The following is a 23,315-nucleotide window of genomic DNA, read 5'->3' as shown; positions in this document are numbered from 1 at the left end:
TTAGAGCCACGCTTTCCAAACGGGGCTGGAAAGAGCTATGTGGGAACAGGGGTTACCCTGAAACCGTCCGATGCATCTTCCTGGACTGTTTGTTTTACTTGGAAGTAATTTTTAGCATTATGTTTTATAGTAAACTAAACACAAAGACTTATTGAGTCAAATGCAGAACTTGCCTGAATTTTAAAATCCAGGTGCTTTGGGCATCATCATGAGGAGAGGCACTGGAGATCATGTGGGAGGGTTGAGCCCCGTGTTTTCTAGGTGGGGAAATGGATGTAGAGTGGCCAGACCTGGCCTCTCCATCCTGGTTAGGGTCTTCTCTGGCTCACTTGGTAAGCCTCCTGTCATCATGCAGGACTCTGGTGTGCTCCTCTCAAGTCCCTGACCTCAGCAGAAACAGCAGGTAGCTTCCTCTCCTTCCCCTGTGGGAGTGAGGGTGAAGCCCAGAGGCCAAGGCCAGGAGGAAGGTTCTGGGCCCTAATCCAACTCTCCTAATTCCTAACATTGCCCAGACCCTGGACCACCCTGCCTGCCCATCAACACTTCCTCTTCTCAACCATCCACTGATCTGGACATAATTATAGTAATTATACTGGGATATCCTTTCCCAATTATGTAAAACCAGCATAGGTAACTGCTTCTGAGCATAATTACAGGAGATGTTTACAGACTCACAATCACATCAGAGTAAATGATAGTTTCCTTTCCTCCCATTAATACACCAATATTAGGGCCCTATCAGGGCCAATTAGTCAAATCCCAGCAGTGAGGGGGTGGGAAAGACCTCACACTCTCCCACCACCTGCAAAGCAGGAGGGGCTCTCAGGGTCCCAGCCAGGATTTTACAGGACACCCAGAAGCCTGCAGAAGTATGGGCTAACATTCACTGGACACCCACTGTGTGTCAGGCACTCAGGGTAGGCCAGCAAACACCTAGGAACAATTCTGCATGCTGGTGTTAATATCCCACTTTACATGTTTGTAGACTGGTTCTGAGAGGGCTGGTGTCCACGGTCACCCACAACAGACCATGAAGCTAGGAGGGGGCTTTTCCATTATACAACTCAACCGGCCAGACTCCCAGGCCACAGCGCCGCCAGCTCTATGCCCCCTTCCTTATCTCCTCTTTTCAATGCTTCCTCTTCCGTGGCAGTCACCAAAGCTACCCTTGCTCGCCTCCGGTCCCCCTCCCACCCTCATCAGTTCCCCAGCGTTGACACTGCTTTCTCTGGCCCCCTCCGCCCCTTCTTCCTGTCCCTGTGGGGTTGTAGGGTGTTATCTCTCCAGAAGGGCGGGGAGGTGGGGTGGGGATAGGGTGGGGCATAGGGCGAAAGCCACCGCAGGCACCAGAAGTTTCCCACCGACCCCCACCAGGGTCTCCGCCCGGAGCTCGGCCCTGGGGTCGCGGGCACACCTTCGGCGTCCACGATCCCTCACACGCAAAGGCCGCCCCCCGGCGTGCGCAGGGGAGCGCGCCTGCACACACGCACACCGCACAAAGACGTGCACCCCGCTCCATCCAGGCAAACGCACCCCCAATCGGTAGAGCACGCAGCGGTGCACACGCACCCGCACCCTCGCGTGCACACACGCGCACGTATACCCACCCCAGCGTGCGCCCTCACGTACACACACACGCACACACACACACACACACACACACAAGCCGGACAGCATCCTTGTGGACCCCTAATGCCGACCTCAGGGCCCTGACGCGTCCGGGCCCTGCCCAGCGGCTGGCTCGGCGGCGCGCACACACGCGCACACGGGCCCCCGCGCGCCCTCCCAGCTCGGCTGCTCGGCTGCTCGGCTCCCCAGCTCCCCGGCTCCCCGCCCCGGCCGCGGCGGTCGCTGTGAGGCGGTCGCTGTGAGGCGGGAGCTGTGCGGCGCGGCGGGACCGGGCGGGGGCGGCGACCGGGAGCGCGGAGGAGGCGGAGCAGGAGCCGGGAACCGGCTGGCCCGCACCCCTCCTGCCGGCCGGGGATTTTCCAGCCTGGGCGCTGACGCCGCGGACCTCCCTGAGGCCGCCGCGGACCATGGGCGACAAAGGGACCCGGTGAGTGCGGGCGGCGGCCGGTCCGGGGCGCGCGGGGCGACCCGGGCGAGGGCGCGGGCAGGGGTTCTAGTCCGTGTCCCGGCTGTGCGTGCGCAGCCACCCCGGCACCGCCGGCGCCTGCTCCGCGGCGGCTCTCGGCTCTCCTCCACCGGAGGTCTCCCGTGTGGTCGCCAGCAGGGCCAGGGGCGCGCGGACGGAGCGACGAGGACCTGGCCGCGGAGACACACTCACATGCACTCACTCGCTGACACCCAGCACTGGCCAGTCGGCGCAGGGATGCAGGGGGCAGGTTGACACACAAAGGCACACGCTTATGTGGACACACGGGCACACTCATGCATGGGCGCGCTCATGCTGGCATACACACTGACATTCACTGCCACATGTCAGCACATCCAGTGACACACTGTCACACACTCACTGGTGCACACTCATCAACACGTTCTTGCTGACAGTCATGTTGGCATACACAGGTCACACTTCAACACATACCAATGCTAACACACCTTCATGCTGGCGCACACATGTTGGCCGACCCTGATGCATACACTATCACTTGCACTGACCTTAACAAACACTCTCACTGAGACACACACGTTCTTACCCTTACCAACAGGAACACTTATGTTGGCATGTCTCTCACCAACACAGTGTTCAACAGGCTACGCCAACGCTGACCTCCACAGACACACATCAGACTAACGCCCACACAGACACCCCAGGTCACATGCCAACAGCCCCTGGCCACTGATACACTCCAGGTCCCTGCAGGTGGAGAAGTGGAAACACACGCACCACACAGGGCGGGAGGCCCCCTGGAGCCTGGGAAAATGTCTCCATCCACATTTCCTTTCCCTCTGACCTCCCCAAGGCCTTCGGTGGTGGCTGGGATCTGCTTGAGCTGGGGGTGGGGAGGGCCCTCCTGTCTCTTAGGAGCCTGCCTTGCTCAGAAAGGGAGAGGGATGCCTCTGAAATGGGAAACTGGGACAGAAAGGGGAGGGGGCTGGGGCCCAAGGCAAGCCCCGGTCAGGCACTCAGCTTTGTCACCCTAGTTCTACTCCTTCCCTCAGCCAACTCCCCTTAAGTTCCGATACAAGCTTCTCCCTTAGCTGCTGTCACTCCTCTGCAACCCCCTCATTCATTTTCTTTCTTTACCCCCTTCTGTCCTTGTGCCCCACTTCTCCCTCCTCTCTTCCCTCTCTGCACCCTCCCTTACTCTCTCCTTGCTTCCAGTAATTATTTCTTGAGTGCCTGGGGTGTACAAGGTGTAATGTGGGGATCAAAGACGTCCAAAACCTGTTCCTTCCCCAAAGGAGCTAATAGACTAGAGAGAAACGGCCCCCATGGTCATCATGTTTCGGGACCTCTGACAAAGCAATGTACCACTCACTGCCATCTGACACTGTCTCTCAACAACCTGAGAAAAGTAATTTTTTTTAAACACATTAAAAAAATGTATTTATTTATTTTTGGCTGTGTTGGGCTGTGTTGCTGTGCGTGGGCTTTCTTTAGTTGCGGCTAGTGGGGGCTACTCTTTGTTGCGGTGCGTGGGCTTCTCATGGCGGTGGCTTCTTTTGTTGCAGAGCCCGGGCTCTAGGCTCTCAGGCTTCAGTAGTTGTGGTACATGGGCTCAGTAGTTGTGGCTTGTGGGCTCTAGAGCGCAGGCTCAGTAGTTGTGGTGTGTGGGCTTAGTTGCTCCGCAGCATGTGGAATCTTCCCGGACCAGGGCTCGAACCCGTGTCCCCTGCATTGGCAGTGGATTCTTAGCCACTGTGCCACCAGGGAAACCCCAACCTGAGAACAGTCTTTCAGAGATTATTTCCATTTTCCAGAAGAAGAAACTGAGACTCAGAGATAACTTGTGCTCCTAAGTTTTAGAAACTGCTTCCCAGCCATCCTCCTGACGGCTCTGCAAGGAGGTTAGCTTTCCTTTTCCTGTTTTCCAGAGGAGGAACCAGAGCTTAGAGAGGCTACCTGACTTGCTTAAGGTCAAGAGGGGTCAGAGACAGGATGGAGGCTGGAGTCTACTTGGGCCATTGCTCTGTGGCTCACCCTTGGGCACTGTCAAGCCCCTCGTGGGCCCTGGTTTGAGGCCCAAGAGGGATGGCGTGCTCTGTGTGTGGAGGCCCAGCTGGTGGTGGAGGCTGCAGAAGGTCGTGAGGCGTCTGCCTTCACCTTGATGGCTAGTCCCCATTGCTGAACTGGTGACTCACGCCTCTGTCCTCAGCAGGAGCATGTGTGACCCTCTCCTCCGCCACATCCATGTCCCCCATTGCCAAGATCCTCCTGACCTCTGAGGTCAGACTTTTCTCCCCGCAGGGAGTCAGGAGCCCTTCTTCCTCTCTCATTCCTCACGTGCTACTTCACCATCAGGGTGACTCAGCCCCTCCTGGGCCTTGGTTAGCCTCACTGTGACTTGGGGGAAAGTGTCATTGTTCTCCTGCTGGCATAGGTTGTCAGCAGGATGGGGACACCATGAACAGCCAGGCACCTGTTGGAGACCCAATCTTTGGGGCCAAGCATTTTCCATGACTCCCCCTTCTCTGCCTCTAACTCACTGGGGGAGCTTGAGGACCTTGGACAATGGTCCTCACCTCTCTGGACCCTATAGTGTTCCTGTCTGTAAACTGTAGCTATCAATACCTAACATTTTCAGGGCTCTCCCTGCGTTTTCTGAATATACTGGGCAGGGGAGGAGGTGCTGCCAGAAGCCTGGTGCCCAGGCCTGGCTATGGTCCATGTGACGATGGCCCTGCTCTCTCTTCCGGTCTCCCCTGTAGTCCCAGGAGGGCTCCCTCTCCCTTCCAGACAGGTTTCCTGAGTAATTTGGAAGAGAAAGACAAAATCAATAATGGGCTGTACCTTGCCTTGTTCTGTAAACCATGGGATTCTACTTTATCTCTGTCTTAGAAGAAGAGGCTTGCAAGTATCCAGTACTCCAAGGATCAGCAGTCGTTGCATCCATCCTGCACCTGGATTTTCAACCCGCACGTGAAAGTGACAATGAGAATTTTTCAGAAACTGTCACTGCCCTCTAGGGAGTCCCAGGGTCAAGGGGGAAAGAGGGCATGAGACGAATACCTGGATAGGACTAATTACAGGTCGTGTGATGACTGCTCTAACAAGTGCTCTAGGAGCAATCATACAGCCATTCAACAAATGTTGACCAAGTGCCGGGGCTGGCGGTTCAGAGGTGAATGGCTCTACTCTGTTTCCAAAAGACTGAGAGCAGAGCAGATGATTATAATGCAGGGTGACGTGTGCTGTGGGAGGCTGAAGGAGGAGCCCCCCCGCCCCAGTCTTGGCAGGGGGCATGGTGAGGGAAGCTTTCATAGGAAAGAGGTGGCATTGGAGCAAGGGGGTGGGACCGGGGACGTCATTCCTGGCCGGGGGTACAGAACGTGACAAGGCTTGGAGGCATGAAGCAGCCTGCGGGTTGGGCTGGGGTGATGGGTGAGAGTGAACACGGGCCAGTTATCAACAGGCTGGGATGTCAAGCTAAGGAGAGGAGATTTTCTCCCGAAGTCCCTGGTGACTCAGAGAGGACTGTGGGGAGGGATGGGAGCAGATCTTTGTTTTGGAGGGATGCCTTTGGCAGTGGCAAGGAGGGGCAGGCCTGGATGCAGGGAGACCGGTGAGGAGACTGAAGAGGAACCTGAGAGAAGGCAAGATCCGATCTAAGGCTTTGGCAAGGATGGAACTGAGAAAGATGAACAAGGAGCTGGAGTCCATTAGCCTTACTGCCTGGATGCCTGGCGTGTGTCAGCTTTACATGCATGATCCCATTTGGTTCTCCCTGTGATCCTATTAGTGTGAGGACTGTTGTTCCCGTTTTACAGACCAGGAGACAGACTAGGAGAGATTAAGTAATTTGTCCACTGCCATTCAGCCAACGAGCTTCTGAACCCAGGCCTGTCTGTCCTGCTGCTCCATGCTTTCACCCAGAGGGACGGGGTTGTCTGGCTCATAGGTGGCCTCCCCCGTCTCCCTGGTGGCCTCATTCTCAAGTTGTGCGTCCCTTCTGGTTCTGGCTGTTCCCACTAATTCAACTGGCAATATACTGGATCAAAGTTGAACAACAGGAGGGACTTCCTGAGAGGTGATGGGATGGAGTGGCATTTCGTTTCCTACAGATGTTTATGAACTCTTTTTTTTGGCAGAGAAGGAGGGTGGGTGTAATGGGGACACGTAATCACCAGCTCTCTGCGAACCTTGGCTGTTGTCTCTCTTGGTGGTTAAGCTCTGTGTGATCCATCTTGGCTGGAACACGGGGGAAGTCCTGTGGCTTTGGCCAGGGGTGCTTATGGGGCTGCTGGGAGTGGAAGCATTGAGCTTGACCCATCTTCTCTGATCCTTGACTCCGGGCTGGCCTCTGGGCTTCACACGTCTCCCCAGCTCTCTTCCTTATGAGTTTGGGCCTCCTTGCCCAGGGTGGAAACGTCCCACTGGTATGGGTTCAGGGGTCCTGAGTCATGGGTGTGCCATACCTCAGGGCTGTGGTAATGGAAGAACAATAGCCTGGGAGTCAGCACGGCCCCGAGTGGCCTCCTGGCCTCTGCCAGGCCATCCTCCACAGCGACCATGCTGACCACTGTTGAGGCCTGCAGGGGGTGGCAGCTTGACAGGGAGTCAGGCTGGAAGTTGAGGAAGATGTAGGGAGGCTTCTGCATAGATGGGTCCGGATCTTGGGGCAGGGGTGGACGTGGGAGGCAGGGATTTGAAAGTCTTCGGGTTAGAGGTGGTGTTTGACTTGGGGATTATGGGTGACATGGTACAGGGAGAGGGAGAAGATAGAGCGTATGAAGAGAGGATGGCTGGGGGCATTTGAGGCTTTGGAGAGCACATGCCTGGGGGTGGAGAGAGGAGGGAAGGACCAACAGAGGATGAGCTTGGGAAAGACCCCTGGGATTTAGGCAGAAGGCAGTGGCTGGTGACTTGGTGAGAGGGGTTTTGATGGAGCCATGAGGGCAAAGCTGGGTTACAGCAGGCAGAGGAGAGAAGAGAAGGACCTTGCTTTTCTCTGCGCCTGGAGCTGGGGGGGAGCCTCTCGGAAGAAGGGTATGAGGCCCTGGGCTGGGGGTGGTGGGGTTTCCGGGTGTGGGGACCTGGGGGGTGAGGCTCAGCTGGGGACTGGGGGGAACATTGCAGAGGCGTCAGCTGGTCACAGGGGGGCATGTCTGTGCTGGCTCCTGAAAGAGGGGCTGCTGACTCAGGCAGGGGGTCTTGAGAAAGGCTGCCTGGAGAAAGTGACCCCCTGAGCTGGGTCCTGGGGCACAAGGAAGGCTTAGGTGTTCTAGACAGAAGGAAGAGCCTAGGCCAATGTGCAGGTGCGGGAGTGTGAGGGGTGAGGCTGCCGAGGGAGGTGGCAGCCCTGGCGAGCAGGCTTTGGGTGCTGGGGTGGGTGGGTTTCGAGGTACTTTCTACCCAGGTATTCACACCTCAGGTGTCTTTGTTCCCCAGGTGGTGAGCTCCTTGTGATTTGGGGCTCTTTCTGTTTCCTGGTTGCTGGTCCATTATCCAGCTCTGCGTCTGGTTCACAGGAGATGCCTGGCAGGGATTTGTTGATGAGACTGAACTCCTTCCTCCCTTCTTGCCTCTGCTGTCAGCCCAGGGGCTCCCTGAGTGCTGAAATTAGCTCTTTCCCATTAGGGAATCCTAAGGATGGAAGCCATGCCTCCCATATTAGACCGGCTGTTGGGGGGTCTCTTCCATCAGACTGGGAAGTCGCGAGGGAGAAGATTACCACCCCTGTCAGAACGAGCTTCCTGCAACTGAAGCCTGTTTCTCCCCCCATCAGATAGGCTTCTGCAGGTGGGAGCCATGTCTCCTACATCAGGCGGGGGGCTCCTGGGGGTGGGGCAAGCCCTGGAATTAGAACAGGGCACCCTTATGGTTCCTGGGCACCCTTCTTCCCTCCTGTGTGCAGGATGGGTCCTGCCCCAGGGGTGGCTTGAGTCCTAGTAGGGGGATATAGATCAGAGGGGGTGCGACAGGGCAGGGTGGCTGCTTTTGAGAGGGGAACAAAGGACACTGTTGTCCCAGCCCCCTCCCTCCCTCCCTCCCTCCCAAGGGGCCCTGGCAGGGTCATCTCTCTGGAGACACACCTCCTCCTTCCTGGTCCTGGCCCCATCTTTAGTCCCATTTGAGAGGAACTGCTTGTTCCTTCCCAAGAGACCCGTTGCTAGATGAGGCTCCCAGGAGGCCAGACCCCAGGGACCGGACCAGACAGGTCCCTGGAGTTCTGTGTGATTGAAGCCACCGCAGCCACTGAGCTGCTTTCCCTCTGCCTGGGGCTGGGCCTGGCCTGGCTGAGACCATAGCCAGTGGGTCCTTCTGTAACTGGAGAGGGATCTGGGGCAGGTAGGGTGTGGTGGTCCATGTCAGGCCAGCGGGAGGCAGGACTCCTCACTCAAGGTCGGAGGGGTTCAGTGGCCGTGCAGGGTGCAGCCTCTCTCCAGGGTGTACTCAGAGGCCCAGAAGCCGAATGAGTATGGACCTGCACAAGGCAGGGGCTCCCTCGCATGCTGGCCCTGGGCCTCTGGCCCCACAACTGGTCCTCCTGGTCCTTTTGCAGCCTTACCCCCTTCCCCGAGCCTGTGCAGTCAGTGGGCATGGGTGCATTTTGGCAGAGGACCAGGGAGGGGGTGGGGAGTGGACTGCTGGGATGCGCCATCCTGGGAGGGTCCCAGAGATACGCTCTAATGCTTGCTCAGGGCTGGAGGGAAGAAGCGGGGGCTTGGGCAGCTCAGGCCTCTGCCACCCACCAGTGGGACTGAGACCGCTGGATGGCTGAGGGCTGTGTTCTTTCCTGTGAGACCAGGTCCTCGCCTGAGCAGCCGTCTGCCTCTCAAAGCACCTGCAGGAACCGGCAGGCAGGCAGGCAGGTCCTGAACCGTTTCATTTTCTCTGCCCAGGCTGTGCCTTCCTTTAGGTACTCACAGTCACCTCTGTGATCTGATTAGCGTGTATTAGAGGCTGATTAGTATAGTGGTTAGGCTCTAGGAAGAACCAGGTTTCCTGGTTTCAAATGCCGGCTCTGCCACTTACCAGCCTGGCAACTTCTGCTGATTATTTAACCCATTCTCTGCTGCAGTTCCCTCATCTGTAAAATGGGATAGCAATAGTGCCTGCATGATACGTTGTTTTGAGGGTTAAATGAGTTAAAATAGGTACAGCTCGGGGACAAGTCCCTGGAACAAGTGCCGTGTTATATGTGGTTAGTTCACAACACCCTTCGGGTCCTTCAAGGCCTGGATCACACATGGCCTCCTTCTCTGGGAAGCTCTCACTGATTTCCAAGTGCCTTGTGACTTTTTTTTTTTTTTTTTTTTTTTTTTTGCCATATATTCATTCTCTCGCTCTTCTCTTTCTGTTGGCACTCATCCCTCCGTCTCTTCGTGGGTCCTGGTTATTTGCACACTTGTGATGTCCTCTGTGTGAGGCCAAGGGCACCTGTCCTGGATCTGTTGTCCCTTTGCACCTGTGCAGACCTGGCATGGCACTGAGCTCCATAAATATTTGTTCAGTGAAGGAGGCTAATGTAGGTGTTTCACTGGGAAAAAATATACTTGGGGATGGGCAGTGTGGTGGGTGAGGACAATGGGACACCACTGCTGATTCTGAAACGTCTAAAAGTGACCTGAACCACAGGCATTAGATTATTCTTTGTGATCCAAAGGGCGGAGGTCACAGGATGACTCGCTTTACCTTTGGTAGGAGAATGTGTTTTCAGACAACCAGAGCTACCTGGCAAGGGGCTTGGTGGCTCATTCCAGCCTCTGTGCCCTTGTTTTTCCTGCTCCCACCATCCAGAATGCCATCCTGTCTTCTCTCTGCTTGTCCAAATTCTACGTCCTAAATACGTGCCCAGCCGTGGTGCCGTCACTTCCTGGCCCCCAGAGGCTGGGCTCCATTCATCACGCCCATCCTCAGACATTTACTGAGCCTTTCCTGGGTCTGGGCGGGGACATGGGAAAGTAGGGAGTTCCCCTTTGGGGTGGACATCTGGATCTGGCTATAGTATATCCAGTGTGGCTTGACCTGACCTGAGGAGGGGACCGTGGCTTCCAATGATCCACCGGTGATTAGGGAGCTCTTTATGCAGCTGGAGAGCCCTCCCTTGGCCTGCTGGCAGAGCACAGAACTCCCCCGTGGCTTCCCACTGGGCAAGTACTCAGAACCCACCTAATTACTGGGGACAGAGTTCTGGGCACTGGATCCAGCAGGCTGCGGCCCAGTAATAATCAGCTAATTAAACCACCCAAGAATTGCTCCTTGGCCCAGAGGAGTGGAGGGAAGGGGGTGGTGAGGCTCAGAAAAGTCGTGGGAAGGAGAGGGCTGCTCTGTGCAGGGAGAGTTCAGACACTGGGCCTGCTGAGCAGAGCTGGGAAAGGGAAGCAGGAAATGGGGAGGGGGGGCAGGGCAGGGAGAGAGACAGCTGGATGAGAGAGGGTGTTATCTGGGGACAGCACTCAAGTGAGATGAATCAGGGCGGGGATCTGGTCTGGGAGGCAGGGACCCCATTGGTTCACTGCCCCTGTGACATCACGGATGAACTGTTTTTCCTCTGTGGACCTCAGTTTCTCCACGTGTCAAGCAGCGTGGGGGAAAGGGATTGGCCTGGGAGGTCTCTGGGACCCTTAGCTTTGGTTCAGCAGCTAGCAGGGGAGGGGGGCGTGAACAGCAGTCTGTGTTTCTGCCCGATAGCTTGGCGTCTAGCAGCCCTGTCTTCTGGAAGCGGCAGACGGTGCTCGGGTCTGATCCAGCCTGAGATTGAGTTGCCGTAGGTTAATCAGAAGGGAAGACTGTAGGTGGCAGCAGGCACGCCCTCGGCCTCTGGTGTGCCCTTAGCCCTGCCCTGTCCTCGTGACTGTCCTGTGGTTCCCAAACCAAGTGTCCTCAGCGAGTGACCGCTTAAGGCTCTGCAGTGTCTTTTCCACCAGTCTAGAAATTTCCCAAGTAGCATCCCCAGGTGTGTGGGGATGGGGTTCCCCGAAGGTAAAGCCACAAGGTTTGGAGTTTGGATTTCAGAATCACACAGACTCGGCTTTGCTGTCCAGCAATATTGTGCACTAGCTCCGTGCCCTTGGCCGAGGGTCTTAAACTCTCTGGGCATCAGTGTTTGCATTTATGAACTAAGGGTAATAATATCCCCTATTGCGTGTGGCTGCTGTGGGCAGAGAGGGTAGGGATTTGATAACAGTCATTGTTACTCTTCGGGACTGGCAGTGGACCTCAGCTTTTCTCTCCGCCCTCTCTCTCCTGCATCCCCTCCCTCCTCCCGTCCTGCGCAGGACCGTGTGCCCCGCTGGGTGTGTTGGTGTGGGAGCTGTGCTGGGCTGGAGGAGAAGGTCAGATGGTGGCTGGAAAGGGAAGTGAGATTGCCCGGGGAGGGGTGGGGCAGTTGGGGCTGGAGCAGCCATGGCCCCTTCCCTTTGGGGCCCGCACTTATGGTGGGTTCTCTAGGAGGAAGTGGGGAGAGCGTGGGGGGTAGGAAGCTGGGGACAAGGGTGGGCTTTATGGAGCGTCCCAGGCCTCTCTCCTTCAGCCCCCGCCCCCAGGTGCCGGGTGCGGAGCCCAGAGCCTGGTTTTCTGCCAGGGAAGCCAGCAGGCCGCTGTTTCACACACTCAGACAACAAACAGCCCTTCCTGGTTCTCAACCCCTGCTGGGAGGTGCCTGCTCGAAGCTGGGGCACTTGGAAGGCAGCGCCTGCCTGCCGCGGAGGTTGGCCGAGGTCTGGAGGAGAGGCCGCAAAGGAGGGGACAAAAGCCGCCTCCCCCTCCCCCAGCCTCTCCCCGCAGTGCTGGGCTGCGGGCGCCAGGGCCTCTGACTCCAAGGAAGCTGATTACATAATGCAGCTGGACTCCCTGCTGGCTTCTTCCATTCCTCCCCAGAGCGGCCTCGAAGGAGGTGCCGCTGTGCTTTGGTTCCCGGGCCCAAGAGGTCATTGTGACCATCCCCCCGCCTAGGGCGCTGGTATGTGCTGCCCACACCATCTCAGGAGGAGAGCTGCATGCCCTGCGCTGCCCTCGTGCAGGCACTGGGGTTGCCTCTGCGCACTGCCTCCCTTCCCACGCTCCTGGGAGCAGGGCTCCAAAGGGGAGAAGCCTCATTAGAGGAAACAGGCTATGTCCTGAGATCATTTGCCTGCACAGTGCCCCAGAGGGAAGCTGGCCTCTCTGCAGCCAGAGGGACGGATAACCAGCATCTTCCAGTTTGTTCAACTCAGTTCCACAAACGTTTCTCGAGCACCTGCTGAGTGCCAGGCCCAGACCTCAAGGCACGTCGCCGAAGCCGGCTGGCTGACCCCCATGGCGTCTCTCTCCTGGTGGGAAGCTGACTTAAGGAGCAGCTCTGCCCCCCCGTCTCCCACCTAAGGCAATAGCCTTTCTCACAGGCCGGGGCCTGGCTGTCCTGTGTTCTGGGGTGGCAGGGACATCACGACAAGGAAGCATGGGGGTTCCTCTGGGCTAGGCTTTTTCAGGGTTGGCTTATACCCTTTCTATTCAGCCACCCTGCCCTCCCAAGGAGGTTCCCGTGAACAAACCTGTGAGTGTCTGCCCCATCGCAGGCCCTGGGCCGGGCACTTGCGGTATGAAGAGGAAACAGGCAAGTCTCAGCCCTCGTGCTGCTTGTATCTTCTGGGGGAGAGGAAACAGATCATCCCAACATGCTATAAGAAGGCGGGTAGTGGGAATTCATTTATACGGGGCACAGAGCAAGCCCAGTAGATGTGTCACAGGCACACCCCCAGAAGCGGGGGGCAGGGGCGTCATTGCAGCAAGCTTTGGAAGGTGAGTTTGACATGAACCAGAGGTGACGCTTGTCTTGGCGGTGCCTGTGACCGATGTTCTCAGTGGGGACTGACCTCCTTCATCAGATACTTGAGAACACACTATGTGCCAGGCACAGAGTCAGACGCTCACTTCATCTGCTGTGAGTAAGGTGTGTCCTGGGACTGTTGGAGGACGTAAAATCTAGGGTGAAAAGTGAAGGTTCTGCCACGTGGCATCACGGTGAGTGTTTGGGCCTGAACAGGAGAAATGGGGCAGCAGGTGTAAGAGGAGACACCGGGCTCAGCAGCCACTCCATGGAAACCAGGAGCTGCCTGGGTCTCCCCTGGTGGAGGGCAGCAGGAGCAAAGGCTTCCCTCCAGCTGGGAAGACCTTGCAGAGGTCTGATGACTGTTCCCAGAAAAGTGATGGACATGAAAGAGCTGGGAAACCATATCTTACGAGAAACAGCTCTAGGCTTGGGGCCGTGGGGCGGGGGTGGGATGAGGGCACACGTCTGCAGCTCCAAGGGCTGGGAACACAGAGGCCAGGCAGTGGCGTGGTAGAAAGAGGGAGCTCATCTGGGGTTCTCACCTCCCCTCTATCAGTAGTTTTGTGTCTGTGGGCTGAGTTTTTCAGCCTCTGGGCATAAAGTTTCCATCCTTTCTGTGTTGTATCTGTGCTAATGAAAGCACTCAGCACATTAGCAGGTTGATTTTATTATAGGACTCTATAGCTCCAGGGCAGTGGAAGAAACCTGGAAGCATTTTTAAACTCAGTAAGGAGAACTTTCTTTTTTCGCAACATATTTTTTTTTTTTTTTTGTGGTACGCGGGCCTCTCACTGTTGTGGCCTCTCCCATTGCGGAACACAGCCTCCGGACATGCAGGCTCAGCGGCCATGGCTCACGGGCCCAGCCGCTCCGCGGCATGTGGGATCTTCCCGGACTGGGGCACGAACCTGTGTTCCCTGCATCGGCAGGCGGACTCTCAACCACTGCGCCACCAGGGAAGCGCTCGCAACAGATTTTAATATCCTAAAAAGGACAAAGATGATCACACGGCATAATGGAGTGGTTAATATGCACATATTCTTTTCTCATATTATTTAGAGCGATCACTTCAGCAGCAGCGACTCCCTATGCATACTTGAAACAATCCAGCCATCTCTGATGTTCGCAACTTTGCAGAGTCAACTTTGCCAAAAAACTAAAAAGAAAGAAAGAAAGAAACATTTTTTAGTAGAACTTTCAAACAAAAAACCACGACCCAGTCTTAGGCTGAGCCCTGACCCTGATCAGCTTCCGTCGGATTGTAGAGCTGGGATGGGGGTGGGAGAGGTCCCAAACTCCAGGGAGAAAAGAAACCCTCACCTAACCCTCGGCGGGGGGGGGGGGGGTGGCATTTAACCTGATGGTGATGGTTACATGTCCCCATCACCAAAGTGCTTTTCTTCTCCCTATTCCACAGCCACCAGCTCAGTCCAGGCCCCACTTCTGGCCTGGACTTACTGCAGTAGTCTTCTGGCTGCTCAGTCTAAACTCCCCAAATCCTCCTCTTACTCTGAAATTCTCATCTGACCCTGTCCTTCTGCAGCTTAAAAACAATCAGTTCAACTGATTGAACTCTGTGTCTGTTCAAGCCGGTCTCTTTGTCTGGAATGCCTTCCTCCTCTGCCTGGTGAAATCTCCCTTGTATTTTAAGGTTGAACCTAAGCTCAGTGCGGTTCAACTGAACGCCATGCGGTTGAACTGCATTAGGCACGTACTATGTGCTTGGGCGTGACGCCTTCCCTTGACTCTGTGTTCCCTGCCCCAGCAGAGTCGATGCCCTCCTCCATACTCCCTTGGCGCCTCGCAGGCTTCCAGGATGGCAAGTTGTATCGGAATTGGCTGCTGTCATGTCAGTTTCCTGTGCTAGAGGGCAGGCGTGTGTCTGGTACCTCTTGGCTCCCCAGTTCCTGATAGGGGCTGGCCGAGCTGGGCGAGGTCCATGTTTGCAGAAGTGCACTGAAGCAGGAGTACAAGCAGCGCACACACACACACACAGCTGTTGTGCTCAAATAAGCGGGGGCCAGAATTGGGTGTTGTGTTGGGGAGTAAGTCAGGGAAGGTTCTCTGGAGGAAGTGAGGCCTGAGCTGCTGACCCAAAGGAGAAGCACTTTTTCCTTCTTCTCACTTGCTTCCTGGCCCTGGCTGAAAGAAAACAGCTGAAACTGACTGTGAAAAGGGAAATGTAGACATTTTGAACTGGGGGTTGAGAACTTCTAGCCTGGAGATGATTAAATAAGGGTATACCTCCTCCCTCCCTTCCTTCCACACACATTTTCTGGACCTCTAGGACATGCCAAACACTGGGGCTACAAAAACTGATTAAATAAAACAGGTCTTAGCATATTTTTCTGTCTTAATATTCATGCTGGAACCTGCCCTTTCCTTTGTTTGTCTCATTGGAGTCTAAGTCTTGGCATGTCACTTACAGCTCTGTGACTCGGGACGGGTCATATATACCATGGAGGTGATAGTGTGCCCCTCATAAGGTTGTGCTCGGTAATGTGTGTGAGGTGCTGCGCAGGTGCCTTTGACAGTGGGTCCCTCATGGAGTGAGAGCTCCTCTCAGACTGCAAGCTTCCTGAGGGGGGCGGCGGGGACCGTGTCCAATGTGTCCTCAGTGCCCAGTGCAGGGCCAGGCACACAGTACACTAGGGTGGTCAAGCATCCCAGTTTTCCTGGTCTGTCTCAGTCCCACATTTTGGGAGAACCCTCCATCCTGGGTGAATGGGGACAGTTAGTTGGTCACCCTATACCGTGTTTTCCATAAGGGTTTATAGAGTGGATATACGGATGAATGAATCGTGAGGGACAGACAGCAGTGGGACCTGGATGATCAAGAGCAGCGCTGGGCGGCTGGCTTGTGGGGTGAGAAGTGATCTTGTGAAGGGTCTGGAAGGCCCAGCAGGTGGAAGGCGGGAGGCAGGCATGGGGCCCTCTGCTCCTCGGCAGGGAAGACACGAGGCCCTGAATCTTTAAGACTGTTGCTTTCAAGCAGATTTCAGGCTTCCAAGGCCCATGTGCTCTTCCTCGGACTCATCCAGAGAGAAGGCAGTCATTGAGGTCCACTTTCGCTGGGAGGGCCTGTAATGAGCCCCCAGTTGCTCCTCTGCCTCGGAAGTTGGAGGCCTCTGGCCCCTCCACCTGCTATGTTCCGGCAAGCCTGCCCACTGCCTTCTGAGCTGTCCACTCCAGACGTGGTGGAGGCCTGGGCCGCGAGGTGGGAGAGCAGGGCTGCAGCCCCATTCTTCAGCCCAGGCCCAGAGACTGAGTTGGAGCCTTTGTTTCCCCACCTGTTCCGTGGGGATACGGCCCCTCCTGCCAGGGCGTCTGTGAGATGCCACTTGTGGAAGTCTCCTTGGCATGTCTAGCACTAGTATGTGCGTAACTAGTGTCATTTGTTGTCTGCTTCTGTAAATGGGGACAATAAAACTTGCCCTGCATACCTCCAGGGGCTGTTGTATGGGCCCAATGGGATGTGGGATGTGGGAACACATGTTCAGCCACGTCATAGCCTTCAAATATTTGGGGAGGGGGGCCTCAGAAGAGCTGCTCAGGCCGGCCCAGGGTTCCAGGCGCAGGTAGGGGTGGACCCTGCCCGCCAGGCGTGAAGGATCCTGTGGGGTGGGCTCCAGCACTACTGTCCGTGAGGGCACTCAGACCCTGTGAGCAGGCCCTGTGCTCAGGTGAGCTCTGCTGCTTCTGAAACCATGGCAAGAGAGAGACGTGGGAGGGTTTAGTAGCAGCAGGACACGTGACAAGAAGAAGGAATGTTCCAGAGCCTCGTCTGTCTGTTGGGCCGGAGGCAGGGCCTTTGTGAAGGCGGGTTGTGCTCAGATCGCCTCTGGGCCCTTCCTCCAGCCCAGAGGCGGATTCACCTGGAGGCTGGTGCCGCTTCAGCTTCAGGCCTTCGCACTCCAGGGCCGTTTCCGAGGCCTAGCAGTGTGTCCACAGGCTCACAGGCTCAGGGGGTTTGTGAAACGCGCAAAAGGAAGAAGATATTTTTGTACTCTTTTTTTCTTTTTTTTTTTTTAAAGAGGGCTTCCAAACTACATGAGTTTCAGGCCCATCCAAGCCGGGACCTGTCCCTGCTCTAACCAGGAGTCCTTTGTGCCAGGAGGTTGGTGCCACGGCGCTGCATGTCCTCAGGGAGTTCTCATCCCATCGTGGACCTAGTCATCAGTTAGAACCCTCCCTGCTGAGGCAGAACCTGAAAGGCATCTAGGGGAGCAAGTTCTGGGCCAGGCCAAGCCCACAGTTCCTGCTTGCTGTGTCAGTAAGAGACTGGAAAGGCGTCTCTGCCCTCAATCTTACTCATCCGTGAAAGGGACATAAAGCCTACCTTAAAGACTGTGAAAAGGTTTAAAAAATGTACCACTGCCTGGTGCTGCAGGTACCCAGTACCTGATGAAACTGCCTGGGAGAGCCCAAGGCTTGTCATGGGAGCTCAGTAAACGGTGGTGGAAGCTGGATGGACGTGGCGCAGGGAGCCCGCCCCTTCTTTTTTTTTTTTAATTAATTAATTAATTTTTGGCTATGTTGGGTCTTGTTGCTGTGCGCGGGCTTTCTCTAGTTGCAGCGAGCGGGGGCTACTCTTCGTTGCAGTGCGCAGGCTTTTTATTGCAGTGGCTTCTCTTGTTGCGGAGCACGGGCTCTAGGCGCGTGGGCTTCCGTAGTTGTGGCTCGCAGGCTCAGTAGTTGTGGCGCACAGCCTTAACTGCTCCGCGGCATGTGGGATCTTCCCAGACCAGGGCTCGATCCCGTGTCCCCTGCATTGGCAGGCAGATCCTTAACCACTGCGCCACCAGGGAAGTCCAGGGCGCACCCCTTCTGTCGGGATGGAGCCAGTTCTGCTGACTCTGCTCCACCTGCACTGTGCTGTGCCTGGTGCTAGGCGCTAGGGTTGCGGGCTGCTGGGGTGGGGTGGTGGCGGTCGGGTGAGCTAAGAGGGTGCAAATGTTTATCAGCTGTCAAGTACAGCTCCCCGGGAAGGGGCCATTGTCAACGGAGTCGCCCTTTGGTGGGGAGGGGCAGGGTGGAAGTCTGGACTGTCCTTTCCTGCTCGTGGAGGGGAGGTGGTGGTGGTGGTGCGGAGCCTGGCCGGCTTTGTGTCTGAGAAGAGCTGCCTGTGCGGGCTGGGCTGAACTTTCCTGCTCAGAAAGGAAGTCAGGCCGGCAGGGTGCGCTGCTTCCTCCTGCACCTTCGGGCAAGGGTGGCTTAGTGGTGGTTGCCTCCTGTGCCTCCCAACTTCAAACCACAGTGCCCTCTTCAGGGAGGGGAGGGAGGAGGAGACGAGGGCGGGGGCTATGAGGAAAGAACATGGCTTTGGTGTCATGCCAGGTTTCAGATCCCACCTCTATTGCTTATTAATGTCTATGACCTTGAGGCAGTTATACCTAATCTATCTTTTGGGTTTTTTTGTTTGTATTTTTTGGCCTCGGCAGTGAAAGCGTGGAGTCCTAACCACTGGACCTCCAGGGAATTCCTTTTTTATATATATATATATATACACACATACATATACATTATATATGTGTGTGTATATATAGTCTCTCTGAACCTCAGTTTTCTCATCTTCAAAATGAGGTTTTATCCAGGGAATTCCCTGGAGGTCCAGTGGTTGGGACTCTGTACTTTCACTACTGGGGGCCGGGTTCGATCCCTGATTGGCGAACTAAGATCCCGCAAGTGGCGTGGTGCGGCCAAAAAAAGAAAATGGGGGTGATAATATCTTCCCCAACACCCCAGTGTTGTGGTAAGGCTTAAATGAAGTAATGTAGGGCTTAGCATAGTTCCTGGCACACAGTAGGTGCTCAGTAAATGCTGATTGTCCCTCTCTCCTGCCCCATGACCCTCATCAACCTGTCTTCCACTCCATCCTTTACCCATTTGTGAGTGCCCTCAGTGGGACTGCAAGCTCCCTGGCAGCAGGGGTTGTGTACTGTTTGTCCATCATTATACTCCAGCCCTGGCACAGTACTTTCAATACGCCTTGAATTGGTTGGCGAGAAGTTGCACTGGTCCAAAGAAAAGAGCACTACGTTTTAGCCAGAAACTCACTGTGAACCTACTATGTGCTCCTGCCCAAGGCCTACTGTGTGGTCTCTGCCCTGCAGAGCTTGAGTAGCCACTTATAACTGGCTGGGACCCTCTGCACCAGCGGCTTTGTTTTCTTTTCTTCTGAGCACTTAGCACTCATGTAATCAAATCACTCTTTGCTCAGCCTTTAAGATCCATCTCTCCCCACTGGAACGCGAGGGCCACAGGAGCTGTGTCCCCAGGTCCCAGTGCCTGGCACAGGGGACACGCATACATTTTTGTTGGCTGTCCCTTTTTTTCCCCTTCTCTGAGGTCAGGCCTGGTGTCCCTCCCAGCTTAGCCCCTTTCTAGCTGGGACAAATCACCCTGCCTCTGTCAGGTTCAGTTTCCTCATCTTTAAAGTGGGCATAATGTTGGTCCCAAATAATCAAGTGCTCAGCTGTGCCTGGAGCAAGGTAAGCAGCCCATCATGTCAGCTCCTGTTTTTTTAAATGATCTTCAGGGGTCCCTCTGGTTCTGACCTTCAGTTACCTCACTGCCTCTGGCTGGGAGGAGACTGGGGAGAACATTCCATTCCTCGCAGACCCTCTCTGCTGGTCTCACAATGGATTTGGAGCTCTGTGCAAAGTGTTTATGTTTCCCGGCAGAGTTTATTACCCAACTGGGCCTTCTGCAATTAATTACAAGCAGAGCAAATAACTTGTCCCTGGGAGGCTGGGCTCAGGCATAAACATTTACATCCAGCCAGGGGCTGGCCCAGGGGCTAGGCTCTTTCCTCCAGACTTTGGAACAGAGAAGGATTAGAGGATTAGGGCTGGGAGGGGTGGGGGCCCAAAGAGAGAACTTTGCTTCAGCATCTTTTCCTGGACCCCTCCTTTGCCCCTGAGATGCTGGGCGTATCCTTTCTCTTTTACTCCTCCTTGGTACCCTGCCAGTAGAGTCCCTGTTTGCATATGAGGAAATTGAGGCTCATCTAAATTAAGGAATTTGCCCAAGGACACACAGCTTGCAGGAGTGGCAGGATCTTAGGGTTCACATGGCAGCTGTGTAGAACAATAGACTAGAAAAGAGAGGACAGACATTAGGAAATCACCGAGGGAGTGTTTGCTTGATCGTTCATTCATTCATCACGTATGTGTCAGGCCCCTGTTGTGTGAAGGGATAGTGAGGAGACAGTGATGACTGTTCGTGGCTGGGCTGAGACTGTCTGTCTCCACACTGAATGCTGGAAACTCCCTCAGGATGGTCCCATTTACAGGCTAACGTTGGCTGAAAGAGGTTTCCTGGAGGGCTAGGAAGGGGGCAGCTTTCTCTGGGTCTCTAGTGGTCATAACCATCTCATCTTACGAAAAGAGATGGCTCCAATGGAAAAGTAGTCTTCCACAGGAAGGGGCCTCTACAGTCAGCCTACTCATCCCAACCTAGAATCTGGAATTCTAGGTCCTTGGGCCCCTGCCTTTGCGCTGAGAAAGGCTCAGAGAAGATTTGGCTCCAGGCTATGCAGCAGGAGGGCATAGGGGGGCCCCTGGCAAAGTGCTTCTTCTAATGCATTTATGTCTGAGAGGGAGATGACTGGCAGGGGGAACCCTCACTGCTGTCCTGATGCCCCGCCCCTGCCGCACTGCGAGGCTGTGAGTTTTCTGAAGGCCCTTCCAGCCCGGCAGTCCCTGCTCCCCTCCACAGTCCCACTGTGCAGATCTCTGGAGCCTTCTGCTGGGGGCCATCTTCCGTCTTTGCAGAGAGAAAAGCTGAGACCAGGGAGGAAAGGGTACGTGTTTTGGACATGGTGTGCCTGGATCCTGGAACACCTGGGTGAGGCAGGAGCTCAGGCTGGAGGCTTCAGGCCTTCTGGTTTCAGGCCCCAGGAGACTGGGGCTCAGCCTGAGCTGTCCACTCCGTGTTGCCAGCTCCCAGCCCAGAGCCTGGAGTGTGATAACTGATGCCCGGGAAAAGTGTGACCTGGGGGGAGGAGTGACTAGCTGATGGGACACATAGGAAGGACACTCTCGTCTGGGAGGCAGGGGGCTTCAGTCCAAGTCACTGTCTCTACCATGAATGGTGATGCCTTCTGGGAACCGAGACAGAACAATAGTCCTCACCCACAGGGTCATGGTGAGGATCAAAAGGCAGCAAGTGACTCTTCACAATGGACAAAAAGTGGAAACAAATGGCCCAAATGCCCATCAGTGGATGCATGGGTAAACAAATTGTGGTCTGTCTATACCATGGAGTATTATTCAATCCTAAAAAGGAATGAAGTACTGACTCATGCTGTGACATGGATGAACCTTAGGAACATTGTGTTACGTGAAAGAAGCCAGACACACAGGTCGTGTATTGTATGATTCCATTTATATGAAATGTCCGGAATAGATATGTCCATAGACCCAGAAAGCTGACACTGGTGGTTGCTGGGGGCTGGAAGGGAGGGGAGGGTGGGAGAAGAAACTGCTTAGGAGGGATGGATTTTATTATTTTTTTAAATTTAAATTTTATTTATTTGGTTGCGTTGGGTCTTCATTGCTACACGTGGGCTTTCTCTAGTTGCATCCAGCGGGGGCTACTCTTCGTTGTGGTGCGCAGGCTTCTCATTGCAGTTGTTTCTCTTGTTGCGGAGCTCAGGCTTTAGGCACGCAGGCTTCAGCAGTTGTGGCATGTGGGCTCAGTAGTTGTGGCTCATGGGCTCTAGAGTGCAGGCTCAGTAGTTGTGGTGCACAGGCTTAGTTGCTCCGCGGCATGTGGGATCTTCCCAGACCAGGGCTCGAACCTGTGTCCTCTGCATTGGCAGGCGGATCTTTAACCACTGCGCCACCAGAGAAGTCCCGAGGGACGGATTTTACTGTGGCGTGATGGAACTGTTTTGGATCTAGAAAGACGTGGTGGTTTTGCGCAACACTGTGAATGTAATAAATGCTAATTGTTCACTTTAAACTGGTAAATTTTATGTTATGTGAATTTCACCTCAATAAATTATTTTTTTAATTGCTAATAAAAGAAGGCAGCATCTTGAGGAGGAGGTACTGGAAATGAGATACAGGTGTTGGGGTGAGGCTACTGGAGAAAGAACGAACGGAGCGAGCAACTCTGACAGGGTAAAGGTGTCCAGTGGGTGGCACTTTGGGAGCCTGGTTAAGACCAGGGGTTCTAGAACAATAATGCCTAGGGGGCAAAGCTGTGTGGCCTTGGGTAGATTATTCAACCCCTCTTTGTTTCAGTTTCCCCATCTGTAAAATGGGAACAGTAAAGGTTTTTATTATGGGAACCTAAATCTTTTGTGATGGAAATCTTAAAAGTTTTCTTGAGGATTAAGCGAATTAATATTTGTAAAGGGCTTAGAATAGTGCTTGGCACAAAGTAAGTACTGCGTTAAGTGTTAGCTACTGTTATTATCGCTCATTCACATTTTTATTTATTTGTTCATTTACTGAGCACCTCCGCTGAGCCAGGCCGCGGGCTGCATTCTGGGGACACAGCTGTGAGCATGAGTCAGGGCCAGCTCTCAGGAGCCCCCTCACATCCTGGTACCCCCTCCCCTTGCTGCCCCTGCAGCTTCAGCTGTTAATGAAAATTGTTCATCACCTCCTGCTTCTCCAGAGCTGCCTGAGCAGGCACCGTCTCCCCTGGGATCAGACAGGCCTCCTTTTGAAAATTCCCTGGGTTTGTGGGCTGGTGCCTTGGGCTTGGAGGGAGGGCGTGCCTGGGTCTCAGTTCCCCAACCTGTCAAGGGAGAGGGCGGGCTGGCTGTGCCCTGGGGTCCTTCTCAGGCTTTTCTGGCCTCCAGACCTCTGAGCCACATAGCTCACTAGCCTATGTTTGGGATGGGCCTGAGGAGTCACATCTGCTGAGATTTAATTTATAAAGAGTAGGCAGTTGGGCTTCCCTGGTGGCGCAGTGGTTAAGAATCCGCCTGCCAATGCAGGGCACACGGGTTCGATCCCTGGCCCAGGAGGATCCCACATGCTGCAGAGCACCTAAGTCCGTGCGCCACAACTACTGAGCCTACGCTCTAGATCCCACGAGCCACAGCTACTGAGCCTGCGCTCTAGAGCCCACGAGCCACAACTACTGAAGCCCGCGTGCCTAGAGCCCGTGCTCTGCAGCAAGAGAAGCCACCACAATGAGAAGCCTGCGCACAGCAAAGAAGAGTAGCCCCCGCTCGCCACAACTAGAGAAAGCCCGTGCGCAGCAACAAAGACCCAACACAGCGGGGGGGGGGGGGAAAGAAAGTAGGCAGTCTTTTGGGGGCTGGCATTTGGGACAGTAGGGGTTGGGGGCATCCTGCCTGAGCTCCAGGCTTCAAGGACTGGGCTTCTTCCCTCTTTCGAGCATGGCCGGCCCCCATCAGTCTCCCCGCCGACCAATAATCATTCAGGCTGAGTCTGACTGCAGTTCTCCTAG

At 55.1% G+C, this 23,315-nt stretch overlaps 1 protein-coding gene across 1 annotated transcript in view; it reads left to right on the top strand.

Moving 5' to 3' along the window:
- The first annotated feature begins 1,656 nt into the window (after nt 1–1,656).
- ARRB1 (arrestin beta 1) overlaps nt 1,657–23,315 on the top strand; it is a 77,960-nt gene continuing 56,301 nt past the window's right edge. Inside the window, exon 1 of the mRNA XM_030836061.2 lies at nt 1,657–2,056. Within this exon, the coding sequence (XP_030691921.1) occupies nt 2,037–2,056 (20 nt within the window). The 5' untranslated portion in view covers nt 1,657–2,036. The remainder of the gene's footprint in view (nt 2,057–23,315) is intronic.

The sequence above is a fragment of the Globicephala melas genome, chromosome 8 (assembly GCF_963455315.2).
Source record: "Globicephala melas chromosome 8, mGloMel1.2, whole genome shotgun sequence".
Classification (NCBI taxonomy): Eukaryota; Metazoa; Chordata; class Mammalia; order Artiodactyla; family Delphinidae; genus Globicephala; species Globicephala melas.
This window is presented reverse-complemented; position numbering and strand designations above follow the sequence as displayed.